At 39.3% G+C, this 21,486-nt stretch overlaps 1 protein-coding gene across 4 annotated transcripts in view; it reads left to right on the top strand.

The window, feature by feature from the left end:
* The window catches only part of LOC128029284 (roundabout homolog 2-like), a 55,875-nt gene that overhangs the window by 4,699 nt on the left and 29,690 nt on the right, over positions 1-21,486 (top strand). For 2 of the 4 annotated variants that reach the window (XM_052616978.1, XM_052616976.1), the window contains exons 1-6: positions 10-176; positions 4,132-4,458; positions 17,877-18,034; positions 19,055-19,175; positions 19,263-19,401; positions 20,505-20,632. In XM_052616978.1, coding sequence (XP_052472938.1) covers positions 95-176; positions 4,132-4,458; positions 17,877-18,034; positions 19,055-19,175; positions 19,263-19,401; positions 20,505-20,632 — 955 coding nt within the window. In that variant the 5' untranslated portion in view covers positions 10-94. Of the gene's footprint in view, positions 1-9; positions 177-4,131; positions 4,459-17,876; positions 18,035-19,054; positions 19,176-19,262; positions 19,402-20,504; positions 20,633-21,486 lie in introns of those variants that run through there. The other 2 variants (XM_052616975.1, XM_052616977.1) reach the window with 2 other exon arrangements.

Raw genomic sequence — 21,486 nt, 5'->3', positions numbered from 1 at the left:
CGCTGTATTGCACCTTCGCATGAAGTGGAAAATCGATTCCTGAGCAATCGATGCCAACTAATTCAGCACCTTCACTCGGGACAGCGCCTGTGTAATGTCGGACGTAAGAGGGAGCGTTCTAAGAAGCTTCCTAAGGGACACTTCGGAGAACACACTTAGGAACATAAACAACTTTGGTAAGATATATCTTTCAAGGTCTTCTTAGCGCGTTAGCAAGTGAGCGTTATCGGGGAACCGGGCCCATGTCGGTACGCAAACACGTGCTCTAAACTAATTTACACATTACATTTCTTATTTTGGACCCACCTGCGGATCACTTATGTGCACCCTTGCTTATATGATTCCATTAAAGTCAGTCCATCCTGAATATTCCTTCACCATAATACTATACTGCTTTTCTCCCAGCTCTGTCCTACTCTGACATATCAAACTTGCCACATTTTTAGATTCAAGAACATGTTGATAATATGTATCCGAAAACCCAGCAAAACCCATTTATATCCACCACTTTGGGAGTCCTCAGTGTGATAAGATGTATCTCAAAATCATAAAGTCACTGCTTAATAGGGTTCAAATATGCAAAGATGCTGGAAAACAGAAGAATCTGCAGGACCTTAAAGATTTTTCTGAAGAACGCTGCTCAGTTTAACTGTTCAGAACAAACAAGGTTATTTTAATAATTTCAGCAATGTTTTTGTCTTGTGGACTAAATGTTAATATCTTTTATGTACAATATCTTACTCAGGACAGTACTAAATAAAATATAACATTGCATTTAGTATGATCTCTCTTAATTTTTGAAAATTACTCGCATTTTCACAGATTCTGCAAAGGATGCCCAAACTTTTGAGCCCCACTGTATTTCTCATGTGAGTTTTGTGCGTAAATATTCACCAGCGCTATGTGTGACTTCATGTCAGTACCTTCTTTCAGTGCTTTTTTATCACTTGATTAAGCTGTAATTTGGTTCACTTTTGCCCATATGTAACCTTCTTTCCCATAAGACATGAACCTGTTAATGTGGTTTTATACGTCTCATTCACATTTTCCAAAGGAAGTGTCGAATGTGTACACCATGAAATCACTGACAGATAATTATCCTTTCAAATCAGGCATAGCTTTTCATGTGTAATGGGATTGAAAAGCACAGGCTTTTATTCGTTCCTTTCATTCTCTCACAAGGACCAATTATCTTGCCATAACTTTAAAAATGATAATTCTTCTGAGTAGTGGGGAGTTATAATCTCTGTAAATGGATGGAAACATACTTATGCTGAGTGTAATGTGCAGCAGGAGGCTGATGAACTATTTAGGTGTTCATGACCGAGTTTTTATGAAAGTCATTAGTAACTTCATTGAATTTGGTTTCACCAAGAAAAACACCTTATATGCTTTCTAAGGGCTGTTTTCTTCCACTGGAGTGCTTTTAGACAAATTAAGTTTTCTCCTTTATTCTGTAGATGCTGTTATTTAATTGCAGCACACACACGTCAACTGTTGAAAATTGACACCCTTTTAACATCAAGTAAAACCTAACACATGGCCACTGCAGTGCCTTATGCTGTGAGTATTCCACCTCTTAAAGGCCCCGTGTACAAAGAAGACACAGTCATGCTAGACTTAGCCTTAATGTCAGCTTCTTTTAACTTTGCAATGATTTTGTCTTGCTCTCTGGGCTGAAAGCTTAATAGGTGCTGAGTCATCAGCCTGTGAGAGGTTTATCCCCGGCTCCCTTTCCCACTGGCCATTAGAATCATCTTGCCCCTTGTTCCATCCTTTGATGCTGGTGAAGACTATAGTTGTGTGTTTGAATGTGGCACCCCAGCCTCTCCGTTACAAAAGTTTTTATTTAACCTTTGTTATAGTTGTTGTTAAAAACGTAATAAAAAAATGGTTCCACACAAGTGTTAAGCAGTTTCTAGCTTTTCTTTGTTTGTGATCAGAGACAATTAAATCAAGTTCAGAGCACCTTAGACACCTTAGAAGGGTTATTTTTATGGACTATGAATGAGCCAAGCAGAATGGATTTGAGGAAGCAGCAGTGTGTATCTTAAATGCCAAATGGAGTTTAATTTATTAGGGCATTCCTCAAGTGGAATGGATTTGAGTGGCGGTGCTCTGAAAAGTGAACAAATATTGTATGTGCTGAATTAGAGATGATAAAAGCGAGTGGGTCCAATATCATTGGTCTTAAGAAGTGGGTGGGCACACATACAATGGTTGCAACACCTGTGCCGGGTGATAATATTTAGATAACTAACACATAACTAAAACTGCTTCAGATATATTAAACAAACATGCATTTAGCTACCTCATTATGTTTGAGTAAAGAAAGCTAATATGACAATAGATCTAAGTAATGAAGGTTATGTGCATGAATTATTATTAGAAAATGTATCTCCTCCTAGAGCTTCCAAGCTCAACCACCAAACTCGGATCAGACCTTCAGACTAGTCTGACTCTGGTTGCTATTTCAATTGTAAAGGCTGATTTATACTTCTTCATTGGACCTACACTGTAGCCTTTACGCCATAGGCTATGCGTCAGTTTTCATTTATACTTCTGCGTCGTTGTCCGCTTAAATGTGCAGCACACATGCAAATCGCTAGTCCGCAGTGTCCACATGCATGTTGCTTGTGTAACCCGCAGACCACAACAAAAGCCAAAGAAGAAGTGGCTCGTCAGAGAAGCATTATAGCCGTGATGGTGGCAAAATAAATATCAAGTCATTATATCATTATTTAAAACTACAAAAAGAGAAATCAATGGAACATGAGAAGATGGCATTATTTCCATCTCCACAAGGATTGTATCATGGTAGAGTTTGCAGTCCACGTAGAATTGATGCGCTGTTCGATTTTTGGAGAGGTGCACGTCTGGTTATGCCATACTACACATAGCCTACAGCGTAGCTACAGTATAGGTTCAACGCAGAAGCATAAATTGAGCTTTACTGATTAGACTTATGATTTTTGTTAAATGGAAAATCAAAACTATGAAAAGTGCCATAGACTTTTATTGAGGGGTCAAAACTTTTCCACATTAAGACTCATAGAATGTTTAAGCTGCCTATCACTATAAAACCTTAATGACTATAATAGGACAACATGCTGTCTTGCCAGCAAAAAACAATAACATTTTACCAATTTGCTAATCATGCTAACAATGTGTTAATCATGCTAAAAACATACAAGCAACATGCTAATCATGCTAGCAACATGCTAATCAACCCAGCAAAATCATGTTAGCAATGTGCTAAATCATGCTAGCAATAAACTATCAACATCTGTCTACACTTTCAAACTTCAAACTTTTACAGCAATTTCAACCTTAAGGCTATACTTCAAAGTTTTTTCTCAAACTTTACTTAGTTTTAGTAAAATGTTCAAAGTTAAATTCCTTATTTTTGTGTTTATTTTATTTTATTTAAATTATATTTTACTTTCTTTAATGTAAAGTACTTTGAATTACAATTGTGTACAAAATGTGCTATATAAATAAACTTGCCTTGCCTTGCCTAGTATATTATAGACATTTAATGGAATTGTTGTTGTTTTTTATCCAGTATTTTTAATATATAAAATCAGGGTCAGAAATTAACATGGATTTGGGGCAAAATGCCGCTAAAATTAAGAATAGCTCCCCAAATTCAGCAAAAAATGCCCCAGTACAAACTAAATCTGTTCCCACCATCATAATTAAAGTGTCACCGGTGATGAAAAAAGAGTTGTAGCTGCAGTTTCTGTGCCACTTTTGCATTGTAAAGTTTACTTGATTTTGATCTGATTTTATTGGTAAAAGATAATAGCATTCTAATCGATTGATTAAATTAATTTAAGTATTTGTCATGGAAGACAACATAAATACATTTGATAAGGTACAGTAATTCTAAGAATGTCCCTTACAATCCCAGGAGACAAATATTACTGCTTATTGGAAAAGTACATTTCTGGCACTATATATATCAGTGCCAGAAATGTACTTTTACAATAAGCAGTAATATTTGTCTCCTGGGATTTGGAAGGGCCATTCTTAGAATTACTGTACCTTATCAAATGTATTTATGTTACATCACATCTGCCAGATGATTTTAACCAGTTGCTTTTGACTTTTACTGTTGATTCTTCACAGGGTCCCGTCCACGTTTGGATGACATTCCCCCCAGGATAGTTGAGGATCCCTCTGACCTGATTGTGTCAAAGGGTGAGCCAGCCACCCTGAACTGCAAGGCAGAGGGTCAGCCCATGCCCACGGTGGAGTGGTATAAAGATGGCGAGCATGTTGAAACTGATAAGGACGACCCTCGCTCCCACCGCATGCTGCTACCCAGCGGCTCCCTTTTTTTCCTGCGCATCGTTCACGGACGCCGCAGCAAACCTGATGAGGGGGTTTACACATGTGTTGCCCGCAATTACCTTGGAGAGGCCATTAGCCGAAACGCCTCGCTGGAAGTAGCCAGTAAGTACTTTCTGATGAATTCCACCTTGTTTAGTGATTCTGGATGAAGCGTAGCTATGCTGAAATAAAAGTAATCTATCCCTCTCAGACATGGCCTGAGGTTTTCTTTAGTGAGTTCTATGTTGCTGTCTGCTGGTGAGGTTTTGCCTGTTGTGACAGTGTGTCCTCCTGCTGTGTGATTGCACTCTGGGCTTTTGGCTCAGCCATAATCCAGCACTCTGGCACAGGAACATAACCATACCCAGCTCCACTGCCAGAAGAAACTGGATTAGCAAATTTGTTGATCAGAATTGGAATGCAACTAATTAGATTCCCCAAACTTTGCTCATTAAAACACAAAGCAGCAATTTGCTGGTGCCTGTTTTCCACACGACCATCTCTTTTCTTTGTATACAATCTGCATCTTTTGCAATACACAATTTATAATGAGGTTCCATTTGTTAACATTAGTTAACTATTTTAGTTAACTCTTTTATTTAATTCTATTTTATTTTTCATGTTTTTTTTGTTGTTGTTTGTTTAGTTAACTTTAACAATGAAACGTACTTCTAGAATATTTATTAATCTTAATGTTAATTTCAACATTACTAATATATTTAATATTACCTTTTGATATTAAAATTAGATATAAAAAGTTATCTGATGTTATTATTTCTATCACGATAACTCTCTGAAGATTTACACATGTTAATGGATGTGAGAAATGTCTTGGCGGAACAGATCTGCTACGCTGCTGCTGTTTTTTCAAAATACAGGAACTTTCTACTGCTACACAAATAGCATATATAAGATCCTGTAGCAGTTTTATATAGGTGGATCTGGGGAAGATGGACAATTTTTTTTGTTTTTACAAAGCTCATCATTCTGAAAAGTGAGGTGTGCTCTGATTGGCCAGTTATCCAGTGTGTTGTGATTGGCCAAATAATGATAGCGTGTGACGGAAATGTTATGCCTCTTAACATACTGTGATGCCGTCTCCCGGCGCATTGATACAAATCTTATAAAACCCATAACAAATGAGGCATTTGTTGCATCCAGTGGGGACATAATTACTGATTATAATAACTTATACTGTCCTTTTACGCGCTGCGTTACATATCATGCTGCATAAACATAAAACCATGTCTGCATTTGTAATCTGAGAAACGACAAACAACAAGCACCACTCTACACTGCTCAAAACTCGCGTATGAATTATCAGTGGCAAATCCTTTAAATATGAAAAAATACTTACAGGCTGCGAGTCAGAAGCACCAGACTGTCCTTGCAAAGTTGGAATTACCCCACTTTATTGAAACAGGTTCAGGAAACAGTCCTCCGTAAAATGCGCAGCACACATCTGAATATTTGGTTTGAACTGTTCTTGAACAGTGTTGTAAATACAACTTAACCATTGATTTCTAGTGGTGTCCCCTTTTGGAAAGCCAAATTAAGTGGTTTCGCTTTTGCAACAAAACACAAATCGTCTCCAAAACATGGCGGCGGCGGCAACAATACTACACCGAGGATCAAGTTATGCCTGATGTTTAAACAAAGCATTTTAGGAATGCATGGACAAGTTTTTATAACGAATATCTCTTTGGGTTTGAGACTTTTGGGATCTTATTTATTCACGGACAGCTTGAAACACTCCAATGAGAAAGGAAAACTTGAAATTGCATCATATGACCCCTTTAAAGTGTTTCCCCATTCAAAACGAAATGAGTTCTTAAAAATAGACATCCTTAACTGCCGAAGGAGAGTTGAGCCCTTAGAGCCATTACAGACTTTTGCTTACTATCCCAGAGGATGCCGAGTAACAGAGCATGCTGGCTGAAAATGATTTGCAATCATGCACTCTGCGGTAGATCTTATCCTGAAGTCTGCATACTTACTCTCCCAAATAACTATTTATATTCAGCAGGAAGGAGAATACTAGCCAATTGAGGCACAGTATTTTAAGACCAAAATCTCATTATATCTCACTAAAAAAATCAGTTTTTACAATCTGGATTTTTTTCAGGCACAAGATTTGCTGAATGATGTTATGTGGCCTTTAAATACAAGTCATAGTTTTGTCTTGATCAGTGCATCAAAAATATGTCATAAGCAAGACATAGAAGATAATGTATTATGTATGATTAAAACCAGAAAGAGTATAGTTTTTAGCTCTCTAGAGTCCATATAGACTCAGCACCCCTACCAGCCTCAAATCAGGTTGGATATTAGATCATGTTGCACAATACTCCTGAATTAAGGGGTTGTCCTTGTTGAAGATGAGACTCGGGTCATACACCAGGAGACCCAGCTCACCAGCAGCCATATCATCTCCTCAGCAGTGATTAATGTGCTAATTAGCGCTGGACAGTTGCCAGCGTGATCACGGCACGGGAGCAGAGCAGGTGGTTTATGAAGACGGAGGATCCTGAGGGATACAACAGGTGAAGGCAGGGGCAAGGGCAAGCAATCCTTCACACATCTCTGAGACGTCGTCTAGTTCTGCAGCTCAGATTATAGCAGCAAGCGGACTGAGGTGGGAAACAAATTGACTGTATACATGGGATCAGCGTGTTTGTGATAAGTGAGCAGTTTTTGCCACAACAAGTATGATGTGGCCATGGCCATCTGTTAGATATTTCAGCTTATGGGACTCATGAACACGAAGAGTTGTTGAGCTATGAAATGTTCACTCTGTGCTTTTTTTATTGGTGAATCACTCATGTTTTTTAGTATTAGGCCCATGTGTGATGTGATTAATTGTTCTAGTCAAGTCGGGAACATCGTGTGAGAGAGTTTTGTCTTGATCAGTGCCAACAATTTTCACCAAGAATGGGTAATAATGATCAAAACAATGTGAAAAATTTATTTTGAGTTTCACAAGTTTGGGAAATCATAAGTTTGGGAAAGTATTATTTTAGTATTAGTTATATAATGTTATAGTGTGTTTTAATATGTTTAGTAAATATATAGCATGTTTTAATTGTACTTTTATTTTTAATGTTCACAGAAATTTTACAAGTATAGTAGTTTTTATTTCTTTATATCTTTCTTTAATTGTTTTAAATTTTATTTTTAGTTTTTTTTATTTAGATTTTATTTCAGCTTTATTTCAATTAAACTTATTAGCAATAAAAAATTAAGTTTCACTTTATTCATCAAGGTTTAAACAGCCATCACAAGTATAAATCGCTCTTTAAATTCAACACTTTTGTCGCTCTTGCCTTTCAAGTTTTTTTAACAAACAAAAAGATTTGTGCATTTGTGAAAAGTGTCAGTGTTCTGTAATATCAATGGGTTCACCAGGAAGAGAAGACTGAATCCGGGTCTTACACTAACATATTAATCCATGCAATGCTAGACAGTATATTGGGGATACAGTATTATCTACCTAACATATGTATGCCAGAGGACCAATGCTTAATCTGACGCTTGTCATAATGGCAGGATGAAAAATGGCAACTGCGACTGGTGAAGCCTGTTATTTCTGTCTTTTATTTATTTTTTTTATTTTTTATTTTGGCAGAAGTAGATATTTAGCTCTTGGCTTGAATGCAAATCCATTCACGTATTCTTTCAAAATAGCAGCTTTGTGTTGAAGCTTTTATGCAAGAGAAAAGCTGTATCTATTTCAAAGCATTGAATGTGGCAGTCTGTCTGGGGGAGCAAACTGCCATGTTCCCTGAGCCTGGATTAAGATAAAGTAGGACAAATGAAAAATAAAACTTGCTTAAAAGGCTCTAGACCCAGCTGTCCCTCTTTCACCCAGTGTGGGATTATATAGTAATGATGCTCTGTAGCAGCTTTTCCTAATACATCTTTCCCCATGCGTTCTTATCTAAACCCTCTGAAGGGCTGTTATGGGATTTCTTGCATGCACAGTGTTGTTGAACATAACCAATGCATTTTCTATATCGCATATCTTCCATACTCTTTGTCTGTTTCATGTAAATTTTTAAATGTACATTTTGTAATTACATTACATTTAATATACAGAAGACGATTTGGACCAAGTTCAATCCATTTATTTATTGTCCAGAGATGCTGAATGGGATGTTATCAGTCCAAAAGGAATTAAAAACAAAAACGTGCAGATTAAACCAGTCACCGTCTCTCTGGGTGGGTTGATTAACCGAGTCTTGACACAGGGAATAACGTACCATTAGACTAGCCCACCTTTGGGATGGAATTATTTATGTGGCTCTGAAATGAACAATAACAGCATCCTGTCTATTTCACACACACTTCCAGCTGTGTGTTAGAATCTGGCCAGCCATAACCTTTCACAGTGACATCCACGTTCATGCACCCGCCATATAATTACATGTTAGAGGTAGGCATAATTTTGCATGTAATTGTCGGGCTTTAAGTGCAGGAGTGCTTCATTTAGCCTAAAACATTTCACAGTTCTCCTCCCACTCCACAGACACACCGACACACTGACAGATGGCTGCTTGCCAAACCCGACACAGATTCTTCAGGTTAGAATGATTGTCCTTTTAAGACCAATGTCTGAGTCACAAATGGGCGAATGTTTTGTCGGTCTCTATAGTGGGGAATGCAAATGAGCACCCGTGTGTGTAAAGAAGGAGAAAGAGTGTGTGGTGAGTCGGTGGTGGGCTATTAATAATGTACATCCCAACAGGCTTGTCATTTACCATCATTGGATGATCTCTACAGTGGGGCGGAGAACAAGGACTTCCGGCCTTTTGAAATGAGCCTGACCTGTGTGAGATTCAGCTAGGGAAATGTCCTTTTACTTCCATGATTCAAAATCATTAGTTGACAGGTACCAAGTTTCCAGTAACATGTGTTGTGACTAATGTTACTAATAAGGGAAAATGTATAATGACTATCCTGAGCTATAATGTAAAAGAGAGCAGCCAGTTTGGTCCATTTCATGCTTTGTGTACGTGTGTGTTTTGGTATATATGGTTTTTGAGGACACAAATGTGTGTAATGATATGGGTACTACAATGTAAACATGGTTTATGGCTTCCTGTGTCCCCATAAACCAAAAGGCTTAAAAAACATACAAAATGGTATTTTTTGAAATTATAAAATGGCAGTAGTTTCTGTGAGGGGTAGGTGTAGGTCTAGTGTGATAAAAATCTTTATATATGGGTTTATCATCTTGTTAGTCAAGCTCACTGTCCCATGGGAGGAGGGTATGGAGGCCGCCAATGAGTGTAAGCGTGCCGAGTATGCAGACCTAGTAGAAGACTGCAGAGAGGCTGGTAAGAAATCCACCATGTGTCATGTCGAAGTGGGATGCAGGGGCTTTGTTGGGTCCTCAATGGTTCGCCTACTCCGCAAAATGGGATGTACATGAGCAGGGTGTCGAAAAAGCCAACCTGGTGGCTCTCCGAGAGGCAGGGTGGAAGAAGGGCCAAACCAGAAAGACTTCATGGTAATGACCGGAATGAACATAGGCAATGATTTAAAGAATTTGACAAGATGCAGGTGTTGATGGGAGAAAGTTACTACCGTCAGAGGATTAATGATTCACCAGCGAAAGAAGAAGTGTCAAGTTGGGGGGCCAGCAGTAACATTGCTCTTCAACTACAGGTCAGACAAGTGGAGCCCAAAGCCAGGTCGCTAACCAAAGCGCAGAGGGTTCCAGCGTTGCTGAGGGAAGACATGTAGAGGACACAGGAGAGTCATTGGTTGAAACGTATTCCTCTGAGGGTGGCACAGGAGAAGATACCATTAGGAAAGAACAGAGGACAGAGAGGAAAGAACCTGGGTGGAGGCAGCTAGACAAATGGCCGAAAGCAAATGAGGTGGCAGTGTGGCGGCAGCTCGATGAAAACATCAGCATCATTCTTGAGCAGTCATTATGTGGCCAGGTGGAAACCAAGCTTAATCGCATCAGAAACATCCTGTACGAGGAGTGTAGAAGCAGGTTCGGAGTAGGATTAGTGACTGGAGAGCAAAAGGGCATAAAGCATAAGGGGAGGAGGGAGAGAGAGATTGAGCAACTGGTGAAGAGGCATCTCCATCCCCGAAAGCAATGGAGGAAGACAAGCAAAGAGGAGAAGGAGGGCCTGAAGCCACTGTGGGAGGAGGTGAAGAAGAACCTAGTCAGCCTTCGGAGGGTAGAGCGCATCCGTAAACGCAGAAGGCAGAAGCAGAAAGAGAGGAGTGACTTCTTCAAAAACCTCTTCAAGCATGCGAGACAGCTACTGGAGGAGAGGAGAAACAGTAAACTGGAGGTAACTCCAGTAAAAGTTGATCTCCCCAAACTTAGTGAGGTAGCAGAACTGGTACGGAAAGCGAAAGCAGCCTCAGCTCCCGGCCCCAACTGGGTATCTTATAAGCTGTACAAGTACTGCCCAGGGGAACCTCCTGAGAGTGGCGTGGAAGAACAAAGTCATCCCTTCAGAGTGGCAACAAGCTGTCACAGTGTTCATCCCGAAGGAAACAAACTCTACCACCATTAGCCAGTTTAGGAGCATTACACTCCTGAATGTTGAATGTTCGAGGTTATGCTGAATGGAGCAAGGGCGGTGGTTGAAGGCATCAAGCTACATTCAGGCCAAAGTCTACCACCAGTGAGAGACTATATGGATGACATCACCACCATTCTCCAGACAGCAGCATGCAAAAAAAGACTGCTGAAGAGGATTGAGGAGCTTGTGGGGTGGGCGACGATGAAGATCAAACCCGGCAGATCACGCAGCCTGTCCCTCAGGAAAGGGGTTAGAAGAGACCATACCATCTTTGTCGTAGGTGGGGAAGGAATCCCTTTGCTGGCAAATCAGCCTGTCCGTAGCCTATACAGTAGACCTCTCTGATAGGCAGATGGGGGAAACAGTGAGGAAGCAGCTCGTAGATGGCCTTGCTAAGATCAATCAGAGCCAGCTCCCCGGCAAGTGTAAAGTATGGAGTTACCAGTTCATACTGTACCCGAGAGTGATGTGGCCTCTGAAGATGAGCGAAGTTCCCTCCTCGTTGGCAGACAAGATGGATGGGCTACCAAATTCCTTCATCAGGAAGTGGATTCTGTCTGCCGAGGTACCTATCAGATGTATGCCTCTTTGGCAGGAATACACTACAGCTGCCACTGTGATCCATTGACATGGGATATAAGCAGATAAAGGCTTGGATGGTGCTGGAGCTGAGGGAATCCACTGACCAACTAGTGAGGGTAGCTGGCCCTACTTAACAGGCAGGGAGGAAGTGGAAAGCCTAGGAAGAGATAGACAGGGCAATTAGCAGGCTGAGACATTGTGAAGTAGTCGGCAGAGTCCAGGAGGGACGAGCAGGCCTTGGGAAGAGCGAGACCAAGACAAAGGCCTCCAAGAAAGAGCGTAGAGCCATGATGGTGGCAGAAGTGACAAGGACCGAGCAGGAGTGCCTCAACATCAAGGTGGTGTCTCAGAACCAGCAGGCATGCTGGATGTCATGGGAAGGTGTCACAGATCATGTCATGGTCTGATCTGTGGAAGATCCCCCAAGCCAGGCTCAGCTTCCTGATTAGATCCACCTATGACACCCTACCTTGTCCCAGAAACCTCCACCAGTGGTTCGGCTTACCCCATTTGCAGTAAAAAGCAATGCAAGCCTCCAGCACAGCCTGCCGGGATGTAAGACAGCATTGTCTCAAGGCTGCTATAGGTGGCGACACAATCTGGTATTTAGGAAACTAGCAGAGGTTGCAGAGTTATGCAGACAGGAAAGCTACTAGTAGACCTTCCGCGCCAGCAAGAAGTCCCATCCTGTTTGCAAGGGCCAGGGAGAAAGTTAACCACCATCTCCAGAGAGTGACATCTAGAGCCCTCTCATCTGGCAGGAAGTGGAACATGAGAGTTGACCTGGGAAGACATCTACAATTCCCAAGAGAGATTGTAGAAACTTTGCTCCGGACAGATTTGATCATGTGGTCAAAACCAACTAAGACCATCTTGTTAGTGGAGTTCACTGTCCCATGGGAGGAGGGTATGGAGGCTGCCAATGAGTGGAAGTGTGTTGAGTATGCAGACCTAGTAGAAGACTGCAGATAGGCTGGTTGGAAAGCCATATGTCCTGTCGAAGGTGGGATGCAAGGGCTTCGTTGGGTCCTCAATGGTTTGCCTTTTCCATGAAATGGGATGTAGAGGAGCAGGGTGTCGAAAAGCCATTAAAGAACTGGCAGACGAGGCAGAGAGGGGCAGCTTTTGGCTGTGGCTGAGGAGGATGTATAGGGGTTGGGGGCCAAGTAACATCTAGGGCATCAGCTGCCATCGCTCCACCACTAGGAGATGTACTGGGGTTAAAGAAGCGAAACATCCATGAATGGTGGTCCCTGGCTGATGACCCGCTTTATGGCCAAGAAGTGGAGTACACCAGCACAAGGCACCTGTGTAGGTGTGTCAGGCAGCAATGCTCAGCAGGTCGACCATCAGCCTGTATTGCAATAAATTACATGTGCTGCAGTGCTGTTTTTATAATATTAATATACTATTATAGTTTTTATTTATTCATATTTAATATTTAAAATTGTATATTTGTTTATTTTTTTAATCATCTAATATTTATATTTTAATTCATTTATTTTCAGATTTTTTTGAATTAACAAAAACTGTTTTTAATAGTTTTAATAGACAATAATACTGCTGTAGTGTTAAATAGAAAGCTGAAGATAAACATTTAATTTAATTTAAGATTTGTATAGTGCTTTTCACAATTTACTTTTGTCCTCAGCAATTTTTTTCCAGAGCCCCAAGCACCAATTTGCAACATCCTATTTTAAATCCACACCTAAACAGCATTTTTTTTATTGTGCACATTGAATGTGATCTTAGAAAGCATTTTGCTGTTTTTTTTGAGACACATACAACACATAAGGAATAAGTTATTGCTAATTAATGTTGATTTATTTCCATATTTCATTTTAGCATCTGAAGTAATTGGCTTATACAGCATATGTAAGGGATGATGATGATTTTGCTGTGCATGTTCTGCTCAGTGGAAGGAAGCCAAACAGAATTAAGAGAATGACCGTAATGTTTTGTGCCGGTCATGTGGCCCACTCAGGCTTTTAGCTGTAGCTAATGAGTCTCTCTGCTTATGTTACTCGCCTCACAGATTATTAAAATTCACATTGCTTTACCTAGTGCATTATAATAAAGTGTGGAGGATGAGAGGGGGAAAGAATGGTTTCCTGAATACACTGCCAAGAGGGACGAACCCTGTCAGAGCCAAGCGTGTATCGTTCTTTGCCATAACTAGGCATGTGGTATTGCCGAGGGCACATACCAGCTTTCTGTGCAGGCTGGCCGGCTCTAGGTAAACGGTAACACTATTTTACCCTCTTTTTTCTTAACCAGTGCTCATGAATAACTCATGACTTCGTCTCCTGAAAAATGCAACATGCTGTGGGCTTTTTGGGAACAGCCTGTCCTTGTCCTTGCTTGTGCATGTGCCTCATGCGAGTTAAATCCTGTTCAGGAGGTGACGGGCCACCACAGTGGACTGCAGGGGATGGAGAATGCCACACTGCCAATTTGCAAGCTCATGCATGCATATATGCATTACACCACTGTTGTTAGGTTTCTTTTTGGGGCCATCAGTCACCCTCAGCATCAGCTTTGATTGGAGATTGTAGGGTGTCCACCAGGTGAGATGGCTCGGGTGGAAGGGGGCAGATGTGTGTGTTAGGTGTGCCATTGGTTGGGTACTTTTCTGCAACATCTTCACTCTTTCTCTTGTAAAAACATACTTTTATATGCTTGGAAAGGCCTGTGCTTTGTTTGTTAGAGTGGCCCAAGGGAGTGAGGGACAGACAACAGATTTTACCGGACAATGGGAGAAAAGGACAAGTGAATCATTTTATAGTCCATTTAAAAAACAAAAAAAATTAATTAGCCTTTGGGGGATGAATTTATCTGTTTGTTTGATAGCATTTTCAAGTAAATGTCAAATCTGTTGTTTAAGTGCCTTTTGGTTTCAGGCACTTATTTCTTTGTTACTATATTTTGTATAGTAACATCCATTTATGAATTATAATGAAACTATAATTTAACAAAAACATGCCTCTTCCTACTATAGGGTTGGGCTGATAGACAGTGCCTGATAGACATCACGATGTTGAGTTGACATCCTTATACCTTTACTATAGTGTGTGATTTGTGAACCTTATTTATTTTTACATTCACATCACATAATCAGGTCCATAAGTATGACTTTTCTGGCATTATAAACTTGCTTGGATGTTGGAGACAGTGTGGGATTCAGGAAGCCAATCACTGGCACATATTCTGGGAGTGCCCAGTGATAATTCCCTTGCACTTTTCCACGATGTTTTTAGGAAATGTGGATTTAAAGGCAAGATGGCAGGATGAATATCTGTTTGGCATTTTAACATCTGCTGGTAAAAAAGCAATAACAAGGTGTTGGTTGCTTCCTGAACCCCCACATTACGAGAGTGGATGGACATAGTAAATGATATATATGTTATGGAAATAATCACCTCCACCATAACCTCCGTCTTCAGAAAAATACGTTCATTAAATTCTGGTCCAAGTGGGTGGTATATGTAAGGCCGTTACGACCAGACTTTGTGGAGGTATAGAGCAAATGACTCTTTCCTTGGGAATGAAGAATGTCATTCTAATCTTCCCTGTAACTCTTTGCTATTAAAAATGGGAAACTATAGAGTGATTTCTTCCATAGTCTCTACCATGGACTAAGAACCCATAATTAACACCCTCAACATATAGTTGGAACATTTAGTATACATTTGCCCTCACCCATAACTTTTGTTATTATTGTTATTATTTATTACGTTTTTGTATGTGTAATTTTGTTCGTTTTTTATGTTTTAGTTTACTGTTATATTATGTTAAAAGAGAAAATTGAACATGCTGTCTATGTTGCTGCACCAAAATAAATAATAATAAAAAATAATAATAAACTTGCTCGGTAGCTCACCTGGTACAGAATATAATAGCTTAAAGTCCTGTAGAAGCATGTTTGCTTCAGCAAATGCATTTTTACATTTGCTTTTGTTAACATTATAGGTAAGGTTTAGGGTGGTACATTATTTTCATACATTGGTAGTCAAATTTATCTGTTTCAGATAAAACTAAATGTGCTTTTGGCCCCACTGGATATTTCACTTTGAAAGTGCCACTTTAAAATGTATACTTCGTCCAGTACCAAAAAATATCAAGTCTGATTGGTAGCTTAGCAACATGCTAAGAGATAAGAGTCTTTTACTGAAATGGTCAGCAATTATCAGTAATTATGGTCAACCAATATTTAGCCGTTAGACCAATAGTTGTGTAAAGTTAATTCCAGTATACAATTAGCACTAAGTTTTGAGATTAAGGCTAACCAATGAGCTTAATTTGCATAGAAAGGATGCATGTTTGTGCTAAAAAAGAATGGCAGTGAGCTAATTAAATTTGCCCTCTGGATTGCGAGTAGTTAGTGAACACCATGGCACAACAACGGCAATGATTTGCCTCTAAAAATCTAAAATGTGAAGAAGGTTTGAGTGGACAGGAATGTGGCAGATTGTGTTGGATGGTGAAGTGGTGAAGTTGGTTATGGTCAGGTTGGATGCCCAGACTGACAGATGAGCACTTAAAATCGTGAAGTGAATCACTTACTGCCCATAGACAGACCCACACCATTTGTTCCAGCCTGAAATATATGAATATTCATAGGCAGGAGATGAGCATGAGCATTTCACTAACAAAGAAAATGGAGCACTCTGCACTCTGGATCTCACCAATAACATGACATTTCAATGAATATTTATAAGTAATTATCACAAGTCACTGCATTTATAAAGGTCCGCCAAGGGATGGTGTAGCCAGGACTCAGTAATACATCTGAGGTCATATCATAAATATGAATTGATGGCTGAATTTATTTATTTGGAATCATCTTCATGCTTTACATTCTACGGTTTCATGTGCAGCCCACGGCAGGTGAGATTACACCTTATAATTGAGGTGTTAATCGAAAAAATTCATCCACGGAGTGTTTAAGAGATAAGTCGAGAATATATCGCAGCTGTCAGATTGATGATTAATTTGTGGACAACTGTGTGTGCAGTACGTTATTAACGAAATGCATTTATTTTTTACAGAGATTAGAATATGAGTGGCATTTATGCTTGTCTGTGTGTGTGAGGGTCTGTACCAGCCGCTGGTGAGAATCTACAGCCCGTAGGAGCTCACTCTTTGATGTAGGAAACTCAAAGGGGCCCCCGGAGGCAGCTGCCATAGAGCAGGGGTCGCATTTTTAATCTGTCAATCACCACTGGGGATTTATGGGTAACTTTTCCCTGCCAAGTCAGACAGCGGGGAATGTAGCATTCTGCCGTTCATTCTCAATGTGAAGGGTAGGCATAGAAAAGAGAAGAGGGCAGAGTTCACAGTGTTTACAATTAACATGTATGCTTAGTAAGGTCAGCATTGTTGAATTTGGCTGTTTGCAAAGTTAAAGAATTGGCTTCCCTGTTGGATTTAGTTTTTTTTTTGTCGTGCTTCAAACTCAACTTTTAGCTGCCTATTTATGTTGTGTTCAGGTCCTCCAAGTTGTAATTATGATAGCAGGTGCATTCAAATCACTGTTTTTTGTGGAGTGGCAATCCCAGAATGCTATTGATCAGGCTCTGTAAATTAATCCAGTAATCAAGGAAAGTGAAATGTTGATTTTAGTGTAGCTTTATTTCTTTACAAAAAATAGGTTTATAGTTAATAAATGATCTAATTACACTATTTGTGTTGCTGCCGTTGTAGAGTGCTTTAAATGTGTCACTTGTGATGTTCCTGCTTGTGTACAAATCCATTCAAAGTTTAGGGTCTGTAAGATTTTCACTGTTTTTGAAAAAAGTCTCTCATGTTCACAAAGGCTGCATTTATTTGATCAAAATACAGAAAAAAAATTGAATACTGTGAAATGTTAGGATCATTTAAAATAACTATCTGTTTTTATATATTCTAAAATGTAATTTATTCCTGTGAAAGCAGATTAGCCATTACTCCTCCAGTCTACAGTCTCACAAGATCCTTGTAACTGTTTTTACTTTCACTGCATCCATGCTAATAAAAGTATTATTATTTTTTTTTTTACCCAAACTTTTGAACAATAGTGTAAATAGAAATCAGCTTAGTAGATTTTGGAACATAGCCCTAGTCATGTCATGTCTCTTTTCTGTTGTCAATTATTCAGCTGTATTTAAATGTGAATGTGTTGTCATAAAAACACTTTATAATTGATAAGATGAGAAAGCCAAGGCATAACATCCAGAAAGGAGCACAGGAGATTTGAGGACACAAGCTGAGAGAAAGAGAAGATAAAACGCCTCATTCATCTCTGACTCACAATTCCCAAGTTCCTCAATGAAGAGCTGTAAATAAACACCTCGCACATGGGAGAAGATGAAAACATACCCAACAAAAACAACACAGCATACAGCTAACACTTGTCTTAATCTCCCATAGTTCTCAGGGATGATTTCCGCCAGCCTCCCAATGATGTGGTGGTGGCAGCAGGAGAACCTGCTGTGCTGGAGTGTGTCCCTCCCAGGGGTCACCCTGAGCCCACCGTTTCCTGGAAGAGGAACAATGTTCGTGTCAATGACAAGGACGGCAGGATCTCTGTGAGTCAATAGCAGAAAGTGCAATGTTGGCACAGAAGTGATGATTAGGTTGTAGTGCAGCATCACTCTACCCCTCCGCAGCCAGCATCGATTGAAACATAAATAAGTGCACTTGGTCACGTCCTGTTCTCCTCCAGCATTGACATTATGTTGTGCTGGTTACTAGTGTTGTTACAGCTAAATCTAAAACAGTTTTTGTTCTTCGGAGAAACAAAAATTATAATAAAATATAAATACTAGATGAAAAAATGTAAATGTAAATAAAAAAAATTGACAGAAATATATATATATATAAAAGATAAAACAAACACTTTTATATGAAAATAACAGCTATAGATACTATAATAGTATATAAATACAAAGTAACTAAAATTACACTGATTCTGAAAAAAAAGTTTGGTCATGTGACCACCCTATGGAGTCAGCCTGGACCATTTAAAATAACACTGCTTTTATTAGGCTTCTGATATAAGTACAGTCTTCGTGTCATGTATGTCCATGTATATTTTTAATATTTACATATTTAGTACAAAGTACATATTTAAAAAAATATATTATTCATTTCTTTGTGTTAACCCAGATAACGAGGAACATTCTCAGAATGTTGTCTAACGTTCTGGCAAGGTTCTCTCAAAGTCATGAACAAACAATCATTCAGAGTTAGTGAGTCTTTCGCACAAAAACATTCATGGATCGTTTAATTCTTGAAACATTTTCCTCTGAATTTTTTTTGAATGTTACTACTCTTTTCAGAATGTGAGAGGAGGTTAAAAAATTACATTCACATAAAATAACCATTGTTATGGACTTTTTGAATGTTCAGAAATAACATTTTCATAACTTGATTTTTAGAACATTTTTGTTAGCTTTGAAACTTTTTTTTTTTTAAGAGGAACACATTTCTGAGTGAACCTTGATCTGAAGAAGATACTGACTGAAAAAAAAAATATTTTTAAAGAATCAAAACAAGTTGTACTATAATAAAATTATGTCTGTGATTTTATTCTTTGTTTTCTTCAGATGCGTGGTGGTAAGCTGATGATTTCTCACACCCGGAAAAGTGACGCAGGCATGTATGTGTGCGTAGGCACCAATATGGTGGGAGAGAGAGACAGTGATCCAGCTGAACTTGTTGTGTTTGGTAAGTCCAATTTCCTGACTCAGTTTTTTGGTTTCACAAAGGAGTGAAAATAATCACTGTGTGATATGTGTGTGACTGTGTGAGCAGAGAGGCCAGTGTTCATCCGCAGACCTGTGAATCAGATTGTTTTGGGTGAGGAGACTGTTGACTTTCTATGCGAGGTTCATGGAGACCCGGCTCCGACTGTCCGCTGGAACAGAGACGAAGGAGAACTACCGCGGGGGAGGCAAGACTCTGCTTACACACATTTGTGATGCTGTTACAGCAGCTTTATGGAGCTCAAATGGCAGTTTAATGAAATTTATGTAGTGAGAGATTAGAAAATCAGTTTCCTCTTTCTGTTGAGTTAAAGAAGCAGAAAGCTCATAAAACCAATAAACCTCAAACTGAGGAATAATATTTATTGCATAATACAGCATCATACAACAAAACTAGAGAGATTTCTGTCCCTCCACCGAAAGTCTGTTTCACCTAATCTTTGACAATTCAAGAAATTCATGAAGAAACGTGCTTCCATTTAAAGTAATCGATCAGCTCTAGTGTGTGTTATGTATGGTGATCCTTGTTTATAAGATAAACTGATTTAATTTATGCTTTTATTCACATATAAAGTAGGGCTGCACAATACTGATGAAAAGTATCATATGCGATAACTTAAATATAGTGATAATAACTTGATAATGCTTTAAATGTGTCAATGAAATTATATTTAAACTTAAAAAAATATATATAACAAAAAGTTTGGCACTAAATTGTTGGCAGCAGCTGTGAGTGACTCCTCTTTTCAGACTAGTTTACTAGTCATCATGACCACTTAATTACAAACATCTTAGCAGTCATGTGGCTAGTTTATTTTCTGCTAAATTAACTGCAATTCTCAATATAGCAATGGAAAAGGAAATCACATTGTAGAGTGATTTGATTTAATGAAGCAAAATGTTGTTCGATTTTATTAGCAGTATTATTTAAAAGAAAGCTTTCTTGGCCGTCAGTTTTAGAGGTTTCAGTCTTTTCCCATTCAAATGAATTTCTGTAGCTGTTTGACTAGAAAAACCACCGCCAAGTGAACTGACTTGAAACTTGATCCCATTTCCATTCTTCCCCCACATAGTTTTCAGTCTCCTTTCTAATGTCAAATAAAAAAGTGGCTAAAGCCCCAAGAATAAAATAGTGCTTCTTAGAGTTTGGGGCACAATACAGTGCAGTACAGTGGCATATTTGATGAGTCTCAAACAGATGTACACGGGCTGTTAAAGGAATGTGTGATGACTGTTCAATCTGCTCTCATCACTGCAACCACTGTCTCTTTTCACCATCTCGTCCGAGTAGATTTGAGATCCGTGGTGACAACAGCTTGCGTCTGATAAGAGTCAGAGCAGAGGATGAGGGCACATACACGTGTGTCACAGAAAACAGCGTAGGCAAAACTGAAGCATCCGCTGTGCTGCAGGTCCACGGTAAGATGCACAGCCATGCATCCTTTTACACATGTGTTGACAAACATCACACTTCACCTGAAATATGAATCACAAAAAAGCAAGCTGATATTCTTAGCTTCATGCATATGTTGCCACTCATGTCTATTAAACAGACCTCACCTCAGCCATTTGTCAGGCACAATCAGTCTGATCTGTGTGAAGTCACCAGGAAGAAATGATCAGTTCCTCTGTTGCTGCTCAAATGGTAGCTCTGTTTTCTGGTGTGCTGCCTCATTGCCAAGATAGCCAGTTGACTTCTAAAGCACAAAAGTTTACTTAGTTTTGACACCAACACTTAGCATATGCATTCAGATGAACACATATGCTTATTATGACATTTATGCAACGCTCACTGTACATACAGCATACACATAAAACCGAAGTATAATTTTGAAGTATGCATCCTGTCTACCATGGAAGTGACTGATTTAAATAGGCAGCAACACAAAGCACAACACAAATAACATTGGCGGTGGATGAACCAGCTCCAGGGTAAGGCTAAAAGCAGCCAAAAGTATTAAACATCATAAACACGTCTTTTTAGGCAAGAACCAGACATGGTAAATGGAGCTGAATTTGTATTTAATGGTATGCTTTTGATTGGCCATTGCATTGCTAAGCTCAACAGAATTCTGTGTGATTGGTTAAAAAATTGTGCAACACTGCAAAAACGGCTAAAATGAAATACGGTGCAACATGTGCAGATCTTAATTTAATGCCTAATGCTTAATTTAACATCATCATCCAGTCCATCTAGAATTACATGCGTAAAACACCTCTGCTTAAAACGCAAAGGGTGGTCACACCAAATATTGATTTAGTTAATAGAAGTT

Source organism: Carassius gibelio, chromosome A15 (assembly GCF_023724105.1).
Source record: "Carassius gibelio isolate Cgi1373 ecotype wild population from Czech Republic chromosome A15, carGib1.2-hapl.c, whole genome shotgun sequence".
NCBI classification, from domain to species: Eukaryota; Metazoa; Chordata; class Actinopteri; order Cypriniformes; family Cyprinidae; genus Carassius; species Carassius gibelio.
The sequence above is the reverse complement of the archived record's forward strand: the minus strand, read 5'-3'. Positions and strand labels throughout refer to the sequence as shown.